At 38.5% G+C, this 18109-nt stretch overlaps 2 protein-coding genes across 2 annotated transcripts in view; one reads left to right on the top strand and one right to left on the bottom strand.

The window, feature by feature from the left end:
• LOC146772547 (solute carrier family 12 member 2-like) overlaps window positions 1-12093 on the top strand; it is a 133840-nt gene extending 121747 nt beyond the window's left edge. Inside the window, exon 27 of the mRNA XM_085636755.1 lies at window positions 4148-12093. Coding sequence (XP_085492881.1) covers window positions 4148-4283 — 136 coding nt within the window. The 3' untranslated portion in view covers window positions 4284-12093. The remainder of the gene's footprint in view (window positions 1-4147) is intronic.
• Window positions 12094-13704: 1611 nt separating this feature from the next.
• The window catches only part of LOC146772546 (fibrillin-2-like), a 263733-nt gene continuing 259328 nt past the window's right edge, over window positions 13705-18109 (bottom strand). The window contains exon 65 of the mRNA XM_085638491.1: window positions 13705-17760. Coding sequence (XP_085494617.1) covers window positions 17386-17760 — 375 coding nt within the window. The 3' untranslated portion in view covers window positions 13705-17385. The remainder of the gene's footprint in view (window positions 17761-18109) is intronic.

Raw genomic sequence — 18109 nt, 5'->3', positions numbered from 1 at the left:
TTGCGAAACTCCTTGAAAAATGCGTTCAGTCCCAACTCTGTGCTTACATTGAGAACTACCAGCTCTTGGACCAACATCAATCCGGCTTTCGGACAGGGCATAGCACTGAATCTGCCCTCACTCATGTTATGGATGACATCCTAAAGATTCTCGATCAAAACGGTTCCTGCCTCCTGATCCTCCTTGACCTTTCCTCTGCTTTTGACACGGTCAATCATGACAATCTCTTAGCTATCCTGCAAAACAGGATGGGTTTTGGTGATCAGGTGCTACAGTGGTTCTCGTCCTTCCTCCATCGCAGATCGCAAAGAGTAAAGGCAAATCACTCTCTCTCCCAGCCCTCTCCTGTTCTCATGGGGGTCCCCCAAGGATCTGCCTTATCTCCAATCCTCTTCAACCTTTTCTTGGAACCATTAGCTAACGCACTTAACTCCATGGATATTCATTTCCACATGTATGCCTACGACACGCAACTCTACTTGAAAATCTCATCCCCGGAAAACCTCATAAGACTCAACACCATCCAAACGTATACTCAAAACTGGTTAACTGAGAACCATCTCTTGCTCAACACCTCAAAAACTGAATTCTTGCTCGTCTCCCCTCAGAACCACACCCATAATCTCGACCCCTGGCTGAGCCACCTCGCTGCTTTCAACGGCACCCCGCTCATCGTAAACTCAGCCAAATCTCTTGGAGTCACCATGGACAAGAACCTAAATATGAAAAATCATATCAGCAACACATGTAAAGGAGCAAACCACTTGATAAGGACACTCAGAAACATCAAACCTTTCCTTCCAATTAAGGATTTCAAGCAGTTGGTTCAAGCGCTTGTCTTACCGAGGCTAGACTATGGCAGTGCAACCCTCTGTGGCCTGCCCAAATACACCCTGGCTCCGCTAAGGGCCTCACTGAACACGGCTGCTAGACTGGTTACAGGCACCAAACGCAACGAGCGCATATCGCCAGTACTAAAAACTCTAAATTGGCTCCCATATGAAGCTCGAATCCAGCTAAAAATTGCCACGATGACGCACAAAGCTATCCACTTCAATACGCCCAGGTATCTGGCACAAAAACTTGAACTATCTTGTGGTGTAAGAGCATCTAGAAGCGCTACTACCTTACTCTTGAAACCACCTATCCTGAACAAAAAGAGAACCTCTAACAGAGCCTTCTCCGGCGCGGCTCCAAAGATCTGGAACTCTCTTCCGCCAGAAATACGCAGAATCACCAGAACAATGGTGTTCAAACTGGAAGCCAAAAGATTCCTGATGAATAAACTCCTTCAGTAATTGGGCTAACCCCTTGGCCCGTTGACATTGTTCCTACTTCTATTGTTTCTACATTTACTACTATACTTTTATTTTTTTTTATTGACATACTGTGTACACTGTCTTCTGTTCAACATAACTTATATGTGATCTTGTATTCACTTTACGATTCATTTGTGTTTTCATCCTGTGGTTGTTACTTTATTAGCTTCCAGATCTAGTTTGAGTGTAAAGCGCTCTGATATCCCTAGGGATCTTGTTCGCGCTATATAAAACATTGTAAATACATAAATAAATAAATACAGTGTTTTTGTTAAAACTGTTTTACTTTCCTTTTATCTAGGACATATCCCAGTGTGATATCTAGGCATATCACACTGAGAAGAAAAAGTAATCTGAAAAGTAATCTAAAAAGTAATCAAAAGTAATCCAAGCATAATTACAACTGTAACTGAATTTTTTCACAAACCTGTAACAAAAGCCATTCTCATCCAGCTTGCTTTTTGATCAATCTGTCTGGAAAAGTATAATTTTATTTATCTGTACCAATGTCTTGCTTGGTTCTACAAATAAAGAACAACAAAGAAATAATTTTTACATTGAGTGTGTACAATAAATGCTTAACACTACCCTCTGATAAAGCCTTGCTGCTCGCCCACACTACCACAAATAGAGAGTAAGGTATTATCTACTTTTACCTCTGTAAAGCTTTGGGGATCCACTGGGCTCTGTGCACATTATAGCTTACTTTGGTATAGTATATACAGAGCCAACTTCCCACAGTTTCTCACTTGAAATATTAGAAACATTGATGCCGCTTGGTAGGTGGCCACAAAACACCTTCTATTCTAGAGATAAGTCTATCCAGTCTGTCTACCGGTAATTGAGCAGCAAATTATCTAGTAGGTAAAATAGTGTACAAATGTACAATGTCCCACTATAGCAAAGGAGGTCATGTGTTTTACATTGGTGGTCTCAGAAAAATTCTGGGTGTATAGTTCCAAAATCAGAGTTAACGCTTCAATACACAAGTGGATCAGTTAAAGTGTTTACATAGAACATTAGGACTACCCAGCATAGATTCATGTATCCCAAGTGCATATCTTGAATGGATGTCATAGATGCACCCCTCCATTGTACTAGATACTGGTACACAGATTAGCCCCCAGGTCTTTGGTGAAAATAAGAGCCAGGATGGGATATGCCGGCACCAGGTCTTTCCATTCATTGAGACCCTTCATTGTTTGCAAAGACCACTTTAAGTGCTATTGAGCAATTGTGCTATCGAGCTTCTATGTCCGCGAAGACTCAGCATGTGCCAGTGGCCCCTTACATTCCTATTGTATACACTATTGTCTCAACATCCTTCACTATCTTTTCTTTTTTCTGTTGTTAGAGAAATGTTTTCAGGAGTTCAACCTACATTTGCAGCTAAATTTAATCAAGAAGTGTCTATGTTGTCAGGAAGGAGAGCTAGATGTGAGCACAATTGATTACTTTTTTTTGTCAGAACATTTCTGGACTCATGCTTGCAACGGTGTAACTTATGTCATCATGGAATATTTGCTGTCTGTTGCCTCTTCAAGGTGCAATTCTGATATCAAGGGCTATTTTCCAACTTAAATTGGTTTCGTCTTTACCATAATACTACACATATAACGCACCTGGCTGCTATCGTCTGTCCTGCTAGTTCTGCTGTGCAACTGACTTCTGAGTCATTACAGCACCGAACTGCTATGGTCATTATTGCAGAAAAGCTCTAGTTCTATTTATCCGCCAGCCATCTCTGTCACGGAAAAAATGAGAAAAAGATGGAAACAATAATTTAAAATACCTTAAATTGTTTTAAGTCCTAAACGTATGCAGAGGAGTAGGAGAAACACAAAGAACATGTTTCCACCATTAATCTCTGTGTGAAGAAAAGTGTAGTATCTGGGAGTTTATGCACCTTTAATAATGAAGACATACTCCAGAAACAAGACAGTTTCTCATCGCTCAATATGGCAAAATTACAATAGTCTCTCACCAACCTATTTAAATATACATAGGGTGTTTCTGGACTGCTCCGTGCTGCATTTCTACCACCTTGGAGCACTAGAGATCAAAGAATCTCTGGACACCTACAAACAGCTATTTTGAATATCTCCCTTGTGCACATGGTTTGAAATTTTGACCCTACTGGTATTTCCAAAGACAACCTCTACGGAAAGCTAAACCAGTTAAGACTTGTAATCAATATAATTCTGAAACTGTAGTTTATTGTAATGAGTATTTGATAACTATTTGATAAATATAGTTGGATATTTGGACTAAATTATCTTGACTCTTTATTGAATCAAGAGTCTTTTGCTGAAAACTTCAATCTTTAAGGGCAATAGCAGCCATAAAGTACTCATGTAAGCTCCAATTACTAGTTCTTGGAGGAGGATGACCATTTTTTGCAGATATATGACTTTAAGAAAGACCCCAAAAAATGGAACTGAACACAGCCCAAGAGTCGCATGCTGGATGGGTAGCTCAGGATTGTTCTAATTCAAGAGCATTTCCAGTTTTTACTTTGGCACCCTGCAGGTCTTTGTAACCGGGCTATTCTTATGAGAGAGCTTACTTTGGGATAGAGTTTGGCAACTATGTGGGAAAGCTGAGCATGAATAAATGTTCATAGGTTACTGGTCATCCTGTAACACAAATATCGTCCTCTAGAAGTAAATGATAAAAGCTCTTTGAACTAAGAGCAGGAGTAAGTATGGTTAGTAACATTTCAAATATTCTAAACTTTATTTGTCACATAAACTTGCAGTTTTTGATTAGAAAAAAGTATACAACTGTTAATGAAAGTCAAACCTTAATAACTGCTCTTCTTTTCTTAGGACAATGCCTATCGCCAGGAAGGGAGCAGTGTCCAACGCTTTGTACATGGCATGGCTGGAGACACTTTCTAAGGATCTTCCACCCGTCCTGTTAATACGTGGGAATCACCGTAGCGTCCTAACCTTTTACTCGTAAACAGTATGCATTCCAGCAACGTTTGATGACATTCTTATAGACATTACGGGAGCATGGTACGCAGGAAGTACACTGAATGAGAGCAGTTTAAGAACAAACAGTTGTGCTGAATAGTGTATTCTTCAGCGAGTTGCACAGATTAGATGTAGCGTGTGGGTGAGGGCTAGAATGGGCAGGTTCATAAGTCTTTCTTCTTAAATGTGCGACTCCAAATGGTGGGTTCCAAGTACAATAGATCATGCTTTCTTGGTTCTAGTGCTGGGAAACTCATGGAAAGATGGGAAACTCTTTATCAGGATGTGTGCAGAAACATCCTCTTTATTATGAGTTTACCTAGTGTTTTCTAAAGTCAAAGAGCTGCAGATGGAAGAAATAGTTTTTTGCACTTTGTAGTAACAGAAATGTAAAATGTCTTAGTTCTCACTAATTCTAAATTGGTGAGTAGTGACTACTTTCAGTTGACTGTAGTTTCCTAGAAGCATTTTCCAACTGTGATGCCTTACTTTCAATGCCTGTTTTATGTAGGGAACCTCTTCCCTCAATCCCACCCTTCAGTTCATTACTACCTACTTAACTCACCATATTGGAGTGAGTTGAAGATGTTTTTCTAAAAAGTCTAGCAGTTTGAGGAACATGCGCTCTAATAACCAACTAAGGTAATTTTTGGGAAATCTAAAAACACTATGATTCTAGTAGTTATGTTATTCACGTGACTGTCATAACTTAGTTACCTAAAGGCCAGTACCACTATTTAAATTCTCCTCAACTCAACTCAATTACCCTCTTAAAGTAATTAAAATCAAAATAATTTTTCTTGGGTTTATTATATTACCCTGTAAAGCTAAGTATGGAGTTAAAAATGTCAGAACCTACTCCATGTTATTTTAGAACATATTGATACCATTTTCAAGCTGGACTTCCAGATTTTAAAAGATGACCTGGGACTCTTGAGTGTAGGTACAGTTAACCAACAGGAGCCTTTGGTCTTTATAAACATGCTACATTTCTAGAGCTTTTGTTAACACCACAAGATATTCTTAACACTTTTCCAATATGGGAGAAATATTCAAATGAATGAACCATTAATACTTTACAGTGATGATGTATATTTAAAGGCACAATGTAAAACAGGAAACAATATTTATTTCCACCAGGTACCGGTGACAGTCCATATATTTCAATACCTTGCATCGAGCAGTGCACTGATGGTCTTATTTTTATTTTTGGAAGTTGAAATAAAAAAAGTAACAAGCAATTCCCTGCTAATAATGATGGTGAAGACTTTAGCCTATTATTGAGTAGAGCTAAATTGTCACTGAACAAAAACAATTTGACAGGTTATTGGATGCAAGAATGTGCAGAAATAGGATTTATCTTCCATATTGAAATAAATAGGGAAACATTCATTATTTTAATAATGGTGCAAAGAAATTGTGTCTACTTATTTTATCTTAGAAGATATCATCAGAAGAGTATCCCACGGCATCATATATATGGATAATATTTGGTCAAGCGAAAAAGTAACATGGCAGGAGGAGGAGTGAAAAAACAACAAGGAGATATAACACACAAAAAATGTATTAGGGTAGACACGTTAATCAAATGAAAAAGATCTGTCTTGCATTCCAAGACAGGATCTTTTAATTGTATTCAGGTAAATAGAGAGTCTGCATGAGGGTACTATTTATAAGCATAAAGTTTTTGGGAAGTTTCTCCTAAAATTTACCGCTTTTCAACCAACATCTAAATCAAGCCCTTAACAGTCTTGCACAATCTTTGTACACTGAAGAATAAAAGGTTAATAGAGAGTTTGTGCCAATAAGACAACCACTGTAAATGGATGTTTCTCCTACCCCCACAGTTGTGCTTCGCCTGTCCAGTTTAGAGTAAGGGAAGTGCTGAGTGATTGCTGGTAAAGCCACCCTCAATGCAGCTGGTAGTCAATGGTATCAACATATCACATATCATATCAAAGGTTCAATGTCTTTCTTGCATCAGGAGGTCTTTCCTCACAATTCATGTGTCCTCCTCCAAGGTCCACAATGCAATGATTGCTAGACCTGGGCATCAATATGAAACAATAGCCCGGTGCACATGGAGAACACTCCCTGCAAATTAAGTCCATTATTTTCTTTTGTTTGATTTGATTTTCTATTTTTGTTTTTCACAAACAAACTCCTCTTTGGCCAGGCAGGTAGAGATCTCTACATCTGGTCAGAGCCTCCTCTCACATGATGGGCCAGCTAGCTGTCCATAAGGATCTAACTGACACTTTGAGGCTGAAGTGAGACCCGTACTGCTGGCCAGATGTGAGCTTGAATGAATACCTCCGCGAAGAAACAGGTGAAAAGCTTGCCAGAAACCTTCTTGGTGTCAGCTGGCAATGAGAAAGACTTGCATGTAATGTCATTTAATTTTTGGGGAGTACAAAATGAAATAGGATGCTGAGATGAGTCATCTACTTTGATCACATAACTCTGATGTAGTGTGGTCTGTCCAGGTTATCCAGGAGCCACCAGATTAATCACAAGCAGGTCACTCTGGGCCTTAAAGATCAGATGGGTTTGGAACGTGCACATCATCCAACTTATTTGGTATTTTGGAGGCTCATTATCCATAGTCTCATTTCATTAGTGTTACCAAAGGAATCCTTGTCATGAGGGCAACCCGTCAATCGTGATATTCCTCTAGAAAATCATTGTTTAGATGTGCTTGTCCATTGCGAGTCGACTTAACCAAACCAACTCTATGAGTGGCAACATGCACAAATGCTAAGGACTGGAAACGCAGTGCACTAATTACATGTAGTCATATGGCAAGCCTAAAGGTCGTCACAGAGGATGTGCTTCCTAACAGAGAATAACTCACCTGGCACAAGGAGGGTTTGCAGCTTCTGGAATTCACTTCTTCTGGACATGAGATGTGTAATGAATTTTGCACAGTTTTGATCTCACCACTTCTTAAAATGTTTATGTACGTTTATGTTTGTTCTATTGTTTATTCTTGTTAACATACTGATGCTTTCAGGGTTAAGTGTGTTTTACTACAAAAGTCAAAAGATTGTGCGGATGACAGAATCTGACATACCCGCTACTGTACGGCTTGTAACCATTTAGTAGCTCCTGCCTGGATCTCATTGGTTAATTTCCACCAGTGGTTGCATGTGATGAGCACCACCTTGCATATCTGATGACCCTGAACATCACTTGACTTAGGCCCAAAGTAAAGCAAGAGGTAGGTGAAATAGAGAGAATGAGGAAAGAAGAAAAAGAAAAACAGTGACAAAGAAAGAAAGTTGGAATGAAAAAGAGCTTCCAAAAGTGAGATAAAGAGACATGAAACGTAGGGTGAAGAAAGAGTCATGAGGGGGAATTGAAACCAAGTTGCCTTGGTATTCAGTAGCATGGGCATTCTTAGTTTGCCAACTCCTCAGAAAAAAACTTTGGACTCCTGCTCTTCTTTATTTAGTTTAACAAATTAATTACTTTTAGAGCTATTTGATGTAATGTTGTCCCAAGGTTTCTCATTGACCAAACCCTGACCACTTTAAAACAATTCCATCATGTTAATTTCACTTTGGAATAACTCTGGGAGTATATTCTTCCCATCATCATTGTTGTTATAATAAGCAGCATATCTGATAAACATCTTTAACATTTTACTGTAAAATACAGATTATTATCTTTCTATAGTAAGTTGAAACATCTCCTAGGGTAGGCTATGGAAGGCTAAAAGGGCTGTGTTTCTGAACTATCAACAAGCTGGTATTATACCTTAATATTTCTGAACTATAATTTAGAGTACAATAAGTATTATTATTACTGATCACCATCAAAACACTGTCCCGCACTCTACAGAGGCTACCACAGTATATGATACACTGGATGGCCAATCATCCAAAAACTATCGGCCTGAATCACAAAGGTAAAGTGAGACGAAAGTCTAACTTTACGACTTTCGGTATTCGCAAAGGGCATTTACTACTCGTAAATGCCCTTTGTGAATACCAAAAGTCGGAAAGTTAGGCTTTTGTCTAACTTTACCTTTGTGAATCGGGCCCAACGTTTTGATGTCGAATTTCGAAATGACCAGATTTATAAAGGTTTCCAAGAGTACTCACCCCGAGCTGCAACTGTTACAGTTTTCCAGGACCATCATTCGAAAATATTTGTGTATTCCCATTACGCGAACGCAAAGCCATTTCCGCATTCCTAAGTATAAATAATGTTCAAATGTGAATGAGGCAACGTTATCGCATTAATACATTACAGTTTATTTTGCCCACTTGGGAGATATTTTTCTACGTGTGGTGATCCCTTTTACTACGCACCTTCAATTTTGTTTTTTTAAGACTTCCAGGCTCAATATCTCACAAGGAAGGGATTCATCCTGCTCTTAATAAGAGTAAATCTCCAACCATTCCATAGTGTTAGCAGGCCAAGAAAAAACAGTGAATAATCACAAACTCACAAGTCTGTGCATATGCACATACTGCTGAAAGCATCATCGTCCAGTCAAACAGACCCTCTGCACCTAGGAGAAGATTTACTACTGCTTAACATTACTTCATACTTGGTTAATACGACATGTGAGTGTATCTTCTTAGTACGATGAAGCCACATTTTGTAGATAGCAAAAGTGCCTTTACGCTTATAAAAAAAAGGTAGTTTAATCTGAACCTAGATGCACAAATGGCTTTGTGACCATTGTTTTGATTACCAAGTCAAAACTCTCAGTCTCTTAAAGATCACACTGTATTTTCTGTCAATGGCTACTGACCATGCCTATGCATTTGCGAAGTGTGTCATGTCCTAAGTATACCTTTAGCCATGTAATTAGCGCACGACCTTAGTTTTCTAGATGCATCTATCATGGGCTTACAGGTTTTCTTGTATGTAATCAATATGGCTTTTGAGACTAAAGTCCACCTTTGGTTTCCTGGTCCATGGGTGTATTGCTTGATCAAAATAACCAGGCATTTTTGTGTGTTTTTATTGTCGTACAATGCGTTTTCAGGAGCTATGATCCACTGGCATATTTCTCACGTGCTAAGTCATTGGCTCGCAATCCGTTCTATGTCATTGTACATGACCTTACTGTCAAAGGGCATCATATATTTTCTGTCATTGTGCAGGGCCCTGCTTTGAGGATGTAAATTCCTGTTTACGTTTGTGCCAGTTCCATTTAGACCACTTTCTTGAGGATATATAATGTCTCTTGATCTCTTTATTTTACTTGGAGACAACTTTTCTATATAAACGTTGAGTGTTTTCTACCCCAAAATGACCCCTGTCTAACTGTGCTTTCTATTTTTTGTGGCAAACCAATATCAAACTCCTTTTTAATCTACTAAAACATGGCCTAAAAATACTAAGCATTAATTTTGTTAATAGGAAGAACCAGACTGGTTACAGAAAGGGCCTCATTATCTGTTGTCCGTTCATTTCTGTGGGTAATGAGAACTACCTGCCCCATTGGACTTACAAGGTCCACTGTGACTCTGTAGCTCAGTTATCTTTCACCTCCAGATTGTGACTGCTGAAAGCAGCTGCAGTCTCCAGGTGATAGACATGGAGGAAATAAGTATTAACTAATGGATTGGGGTCTAGTATTTCTGGTATTGGTAACTCAGGTTGGCAGTCACCAAGTGGGTTAATACTTAAGCTTGTACTGGTGCTGCCCATAATGTTCTGTGTCTTTGATGCATCTATGTTTATGGTCATAGCATCCAACCATAGTGTTACAGCATCTACTCGTTACTACCTCTCCAACAATCTCCAGTTGCACTTAAAGCAAGTCTCTATAGGTCCTGCATTTTTTCGATTCCTACTTATTCTTTTTCACTTTTCTGTTTTACTGTATTGTTTTGGAGTTCAATTTCTTGTGTGTTTCTGTGTTTAAGCAACACATGCTCTATGGGTAGAGTTACCAACTTTCTGAAACTATCCCTGATAATGCGTAAATGAATAAAGCATTTTAATTGTTTTATATGACAACCTCTAGACACCCAAGTAACCTGCAATGCAAGATTAAAATAAATAGAACAGAACAGTTTTGGACAAGCTGTTAAATTATGTAATGCAATGGGCATCAAAACGAGAGTGATACCAAATAAAACTACTTCAGTTTGCATGCATATAATTGTAGCAAGTCCTTTCTCATCTATCTTTCAATGTTTTAAAAGAAGCTTGTCACATTGCAGTACTGATCCTAAAATCTGACTTGTATACTTCTAATTGAGTATCATCAGTACATGATATCGTCCGTAAAGAGAAGCTATACATGATTGTAGACCCAGTTCATTGTGTATGATGAAGCCATAAAGAGGTCACATATGAATTCTAAGGGCCTTATCTACAACAAAGTAATGCAGCGCTGTGCCGCAAGCCGTTTGGCGTTGCCGTGCTGCGTTACATTGGAAGCAAAGGGATGTGTCATATCTACAACAATATGACGGATCCCTTTGCCCGCCACTGCGCTGGCACACAATGGGCTGCCATGCGCCGACGCAGACAGCCTTGCACCATGGTGCAAGAGTGCCTGTGTTGCGGAATGATTGTTTTTGTGCAGGAAAGTGTCCCTTCCTGCAAAAAAACTATCACAAGAGGTGATTTCCTCTTCCTATGCATGCTGCAGAATGCAGCATGCATAGAAAGAGGAAAAAATTAGGAGAAATGAAAACATCGCCCGGGGAGGCGTGGCATATCCTGGCATACGATTTCTCGTAAATCTGGAAATGCGGCAGAAGTCATGGGTGTTGTGTGGGAACATTCACATCAACACCCATGGCACGCCTCTTTCACACATAGTGCTGCGTGTAAAGAGGCCGTATTTACAAGGACACGAGTGTCCTTGTAAATATGGGGCAGTAAGATGCGCCGCAGGTGCGTCACAAAAAGTGATGCACCAGTGGCGCAAGGGTTTTGTAAATAAGCTCCTAACTTTACAGGGCAACAATAGTGATCTTCGAGGAACCCTACTTTTTGAGTTGACAGGTTGTGATATAATAAGATCTTGATTGGCACTATGTCTACCAAAATAATGCAACCTATCTAATGCAGGATCTGATTCCCCTCCTGTTATGTTCAACTGTTTAACAGTGTTGTGTGGTCTGTCCTACCAAGCGTCACAGAGAGCTCTAACATACTTAATGATTTATGTATGATTTCTCATGGAGTTGTCTCTTGCTAACACCATTTTGCTGGTTTATTTGACAATTTTAGTTTTGTTTCATTTTCCGTGGTAACTGTCTCACTACCTTTTAAAGTGAAAGATGTCTTTATACATTTAAATACACTGGAAAAAGTGTCTCAGCAATTCAAGTTTTATAGCAAAAGATTTACACAACAATGGTTCACCCTTGATGACGTTGTTCATAAGAGCACATGGGTAGCACCTAGAATCTTAATAAGTAACAGACACTGTTATGTTTGAATACATTTTTCTTGAAGTTTATGATTTACAATTGCTGTCAGATTCATGGCTGCTACTCTCCAAACTTAGTTTATCTAGCTCACCTCTTTCGATGTGCGAAGGTGTTACTCACACCAGTAGAGATCTCAGTTTATGTAAGCAAGGAGGCCTTGTATTTCTGATTGCGCTATAATGTATATGTTGTTATGTCTGTTAATAACCATTTTGATTGTTGAACTCTGTGGTCTGAAAGTTTAATTAATATAATTATTTAAAGCTTATTTGCACTTTATTGTACTAGCACTGGACAGTTATTGGATGTATTTGTAACTAGAAGTTAAATATTTGCTCAACCGGAACTTCAGAGATATACAAAGATTGGCAAATAGCAAAAGTCAAAAAATAAAAACATAAGATAAACAGAACCTGTTTCGTTGTCTAATTTATCAATGAAGTTCAAATGGAATTTTTCGTGACACGTTTTCGTCTTTATTAAAATCTGGAAGTATTTTTAAAGCTTTATATTTTTTTACCAATCTTTTCACAAGTTTATAGCCCTAAATAGTGCTTTATTTATAAAAAAAAAAGTCTGTGCCTTATAGGAGAAATTTACACCATTTAAAGCACACTGAATGTTTATTGAATATAGGTAGTATTCTAGGGAGGTAGATGATTTCCACAGGGGCTTTATTGGCGAAATAACTGAAATAACAAAAAAAAAAGCTAAGTAAGTTGTCTCCGATGCCAGATTATGTAATAAATATACTTTGTACTGTTCTATGAAACTACACAAAATATTAAAAGGAGCACAATAAATACATTCCACAGTGCGAAATATGCAAAAAAATATTAACAAAAAAAAAGGATGAGTACCCAATCATAGGACAGTGCTTCACAGGTTATCCTTATAAGTTTATTATCAATAGTGCCCTAACTGTGACTTCAAATACAACCAGTCAAGCTAATCGGTTAGGTATGACAAGTAAAGAGTGGGAGGGTAAAGTGGTCTTTAGGTAAAACAATTTAAATATATATATATTTTCTGGCTGTAACACTGGTATTGCTTATATAATGTTGATGGACTGAACTAGTGTACATGATTCTTTGAATAAGTACTAGAAGATCGTTCATAAAGCATATATATGACTGCTGGGAAGGATCCCGATAAGGGTGTTCTACCAAAATATTGATATTTTAATATCTACCTGGATTTGTATGGTCTCCACAACAAACACTACCAACACATGGTCAAGTAAGTGGATATAGAGTTAAGAACAGTAAAACTATACTTCCATATATATGTAACCTTGATGATATGTTGGTAGTCGAAATTTTGGATTCTTTGTATATGCGGGCCAATATTGTAGACCTCGATATTTTATCAGTCAGCTTTCCCAAATCAAATTGCCCTGTTACAGTTACTTAATTACCCCTACTTACACTTTAGGAATAATAGATTGTAATATCTAGAGCTTTTGTACTACTGTGCACTGCAAGAGCACATTTGTAGCTAGGTAAGTGCCATTTAACTTCAGTGGTGAGCAAGAAGCTCTGAATGTACAGTATCATGTGACTCTGAACAGTCCTGTAGCAAACCATTTAGTAACCCATAGATATTTGCATAATAAAATAGAAATACAAATGGTCCAAAGTACTCGGCACACCAAATTTCGTCAGACAAGGGTGAATATGTTTTCCAGGCAAACATTTGCCCATATTAAATTCTGTTATGTACTCCATTGTCCCCCGATCAATAAGGCTAAAGTGGACTTAGTTGCTTCGCAGCCCTGTTAAGACTTGTGGCAGCCAGGATTCCACAGATTTCAAAGGAACTTGAATATATCGCATTACTTTTCCTCAATGCCAGAAAACAAATAATGTTTCTTCCTCTTTATTAGCAGAAATTCTAAACTTAATGCTGGATGAACGGGCATCTAATTGTTGGTTAAAGAACCAAATTTAGGGCTGGTTATAAACTGCATTGTAAAGAAAACAATTAGAAGAAAACTTTAACCCAAAATAGTTTTATTGTTGCTGTTGCTTTTGATACAAAAATCCACAAAGATATGAAAATGTAATGTTGTGCAGTTTTCCTACTTTATGTGCCCAAAACTCAGAGAACAAAAACCTACTGGCATGGTTTGCTTCTATAAAACTGCACACAAACACAAAAAATATTTGGAAGACGCTGGAATGAATGAACACATGTAGTTGTTTTTAAAACATTTGGCTCAACATAAGAAACAAAAAAGACAGTATTTTTTATTTATTTCTTTAAAAAAAGCACCATTTGGTAAAACAAAAATAAAAGATGGCCAATGTTCATATTGAGAGTTCTTGGGCTCCTGCCTAACTTAGCTCGAGTGTGTTGGGGCAGCTGAACACAAAGAAGTATTCAAGTGTGACATTAGCCAAAATTACAGTATTCACACATTACCTTGACTGACATGAAGTGGCTGCAACCAAAAATTAAAAAAAACCTCCCCACAACGTACTTAAAAACATCTACAGGAATATGCATTCACAAAAAACAGAAACAGTAAATTTGGTGATTAGATATAAATATTAAAGGGTTGCGTACAGTGCAGTAAACATGAAGTTAAAATACCAGCACCAGTTTCAGAATACGGTAGGGAGAGCTGAGGTAAGGGTACGGGAAGGGTTCAGGTAGTCTTGTGTGTAACTTTAGTTTTAATTAGCACCTTTTTTCTTCATTTGTCATTCGCGGGTTAAAGAAAAACAGCACTGAACACTGCAAAACCGTATAGGCACTCTACAGAGGAAGGTACCATGGGCAGGAAGTTCTACTGATTTGTAGGAATTCATAATGTCAAAAACCTTTCTTTCTTCCTTTCTTTGCAAGTGGCTTGTTTCCAGAGTTTGTCTGCTTTTAACAGGTATGTGTTGCGCACTGAAGTATATTTCTGTCTTTTGTTCGTCCAGGGAAAGGATAACGCTACCTTTCGCTCACTGCCTGAAAATCTTTTCAAGCCTTTGTGCTCCAGCTCCACTATTTGGAAAATTATTTTTGGTGACATACATAATAAGAAGATTTTTTTATAAACAGAGGGCCTGATTCACGAAGGAAAACTTACACTTTTGTATAAGTTTACGATTGTTTGCTATTTACAAAGGGATTTATGAGTAGTATCTTTACGAGTGTGGAGTCTATGCACATAAAAACATAGGTCTTTTTATGTGCGGAGACTCCGTTCTCGTAGAGATACTACTAATAAATCCCTTTGTGAATAGCAGACAATCGTAAACATACACAAAAGTGTATGTTTATCTTTGTTCAACAGGCTCAGAGCTCCCTTTTGCACTTGTAAGCATTGGGATATTAGGCGATGGAACTCAACTATCTGAGATTTGCTAGAGGTTAGAGAGTCTGTCTGAAGGAGCAGTGCAAAGAGAGTTGCAAACTGTCTGTACCAGCGCTAGCCATTTTTTAAAGGCACAGCGCTAGTTGCAATTTGTGGCAAACACTGCATAACATCTAATGGCCATGCAAGACAGTCATTTCACTTTGTTTTCCCCCCAGAAATGAGCAAAATACACTTCTTAGTCTTTGGTACAAATTGGTCAGTGAACCACTTTAGATGAATTCTTAAAAAACATTTGTCTCGTACCCCAGTACCACACCAAGGGCATGATTTAGAGTTTGCCAAATGGGCTACTCCATCACAAACATTTGCGGATACGCTGCCCGTCTAATGCTTTTATAATGGAAGGCGCTGAACAATGCAAACTCCCCTGCTTTGAAAAGAAGAAAGGAATTTAATTAAGTAGATTTTTACCTAGATAATCAAGGAGTTAACCAACAGCTGCATGTGAACCTACTTGTGTGGCAAACTCTTCCATCGACTAATCCTTTGCAGGAGCAGTGGCTAATAAATTTAGATAAGCACATTCAAGAGAACTAAAAAACATTAAAATCACACTAAATGTCAGATCTGAACACCTGGCTGGAGGTGGGACGGATAGCATCAGTAACTAGTATTGCACATAAATTTAGATTTCAGCAAACACCAACTCCAGAAATGGAATGCAATTGTGCAGTCTGTCGAATCAGTTTGCCTGGTTTAAGAGGGTGTAGTGAATAATCTACAAAGAAATAAATCAAGAAACTAGCTGTTTCACCCCAGGTCTTTGGCAAGATAAATTCATTTGTAGTCTAGGAACCAGGCAAAAGGAGAAATCACTGAAAAAATACTTTAAGACTATGCCTTTCATCAAGATTCAAAACCCAAGCTGGTCTAAAAAAATACTGTGCTTCCCGAATGCGTATAAAAACAGAAGAGGTTTGGTGATATCGTCAATGATTATGCCCGTCAAATCTTTCCAATGTTCCCATGCTTCTTTTCAAAAGTCCATAATTTCAAAGAATACAGGTAGGTCATACTCATACCATTAACTATCCCTTACAACTGAAGTGACCTCAGAACAATGCCAATGCGTTTTGTCTACACTTGGATGGCTCTGTGAAGGCTAAAAAGTCAGTGAGATCATCAATTATTTTGATACTGTAAAGATTCACACTAAGATACATTCACCATTGTAGAAGGTCCGCTCTCCAAGCTCAAAGATACATCGAACTCTCTCTACAACTCTGGTGCTCGGAGAGTGCATTATCACAGACTAATATCTCAGTTTGAGTGGAGACGACCTGCTTCTACAACACTCTAAGCAGCTGTCATCACCCTTACAGAGAAGTAAGAGTTATCCATGGAATGTGAACGATTTCAAGGTTTTCAGAAATGCCAAAGCAATACCAAAACTAAAATAAATTGACAGGGAAGGCAACAGTAACCAAGAGAAGTCATAGCAGAACTACATAGGTTAAAAAGAAGCCTAGGCAGACACGGCAGATGATAATTCAGAACATCTGAACGCATGACAATGAATTGAGGAAGATCGTGGCGTTCAGGCAGGCGACTTCACATTGCATTTTGAAACTGAGGAATTGGAGTTCACAGTTTTGAAATTAAAAGTAAGGATTTAGATCTAAATGCAGGCTTTCAAAAGTCAAAGAAAAGAGTTATGTAAAACAAAACAAGTATAGAACATGGCAGTCGTGCACCAAATAGTAATTCCTGGTTCTTTTCCTCATTTGGAAAATGAGTACAATGTTATTCTTCACCCTAAAGAGTAGAATAGTCTCCCACATGACAGCTTTTGTGCTTCCCCGCATGTCTCACAGTGTGTGTGCAAATGTGTGTTTTGTCTTTGGTGATTTTGGGTTATAGCGTTGTTATTCTATTTTCATTTTCTGTAGCCACTACCGCATCGGGGCTCATCGTTTGAAAATACATTTTCCGGGGCAGGGGCTCAAACCCTTTCAAGCCCCTTCCTTTACAAATAAGGCATAGAGCAGCCTTGTGTTTAACGATGAATCTCTTTGAAATAATACCCTCTGCCACAGTTTTCCAACTCCCACTTGCAATGAGTTTTTGAATAGTTTGCAATGAAATGCTTTTTTTTCAAATTTCCTTTTTTTAACAAAAACATCATGTAAAAAAAATACACAAAATGACAGACAGTTTTGGCGAGCCCATATTACACGTTTCCCATCAATCCTACATTTCAGGGATGAGGAGCTGACATAGAAAATTGGATAAATACAAAATTAGTTTTCGATTCCAATTTTTCTTCTTGGATGGCAACTTTAAGAAGTGTGTTTTAAATGTTCTTAATAAAGTTTGATTTGCAGCTTCATCCTGAGTGCCTGGCCAAGCTCGCCTGTGAGGTAGTTCAGGTCATTCTCGTCCTCCAGTTTCAGCAGTTCTTTCTTGCGGTAGAGTGGCATGCTGGCGATCTCCAGTCTGTAAGTGCCGGGAATGATCTTCTTGCGGCCGAGGTGCAGGTAGCTTAGCCCATCCTTCTGGTGAATTCGGAAGTAGCCCTCCTCGTTGCCATGGGCAATGATATAGCGCACGTGGTTCTCCAAGGTCTCAATGGCGGGGATCAGCTCCAAGATGTGCTGCTTGTTGACCAGGTCTGAGATGTTTAGCGACATGGTGAGTGGAGCATCAATGTCAAGGCTGGCCAGACTGATGTGGTGACCCTGACGGAATAAAGTTGGAGATGATTAAATTGATTATCTGAAGTTAATTAAAGACTGAAGCATTCAAAAGGAAACATAGCAATAGTTTTGTATTCATTTTTACACACCATTTGCAGCTGCATGGAATGTGCAACATTAGCTTTGAGGGCAATAAACCAATTGCTTATGAATTGCATTGCCACGGGTGTTATTCTAAATTAGATTTATCATAGTTGTTCTGGTTTATAATATTATGTCTAACTACCAACGCTTGCAATTTGCACTAAAAACAGTGTCAGCCAAATAAAACAACATTCATTGCAAGTATTCACACTCCACCAGTTTGTAGGACTCTCAGTCACACGGAGCA

The sequence above is a fragment of the Triturus cristatus genome, chromosome 12 (assembly GCF_964204655.1).
Source record: "Triturus cristatus chromosome 12, aTriCri1.1, whole genome shotgun sequence".
NCBI lineage: Eukaryota > Metazoa > Chordata > Amphibia > Caudata > Salamandridae > Triturus > Triturus cristatus.
This window is presented reverse-complemented; position numbering and strand designations above follow the sequence as displayed.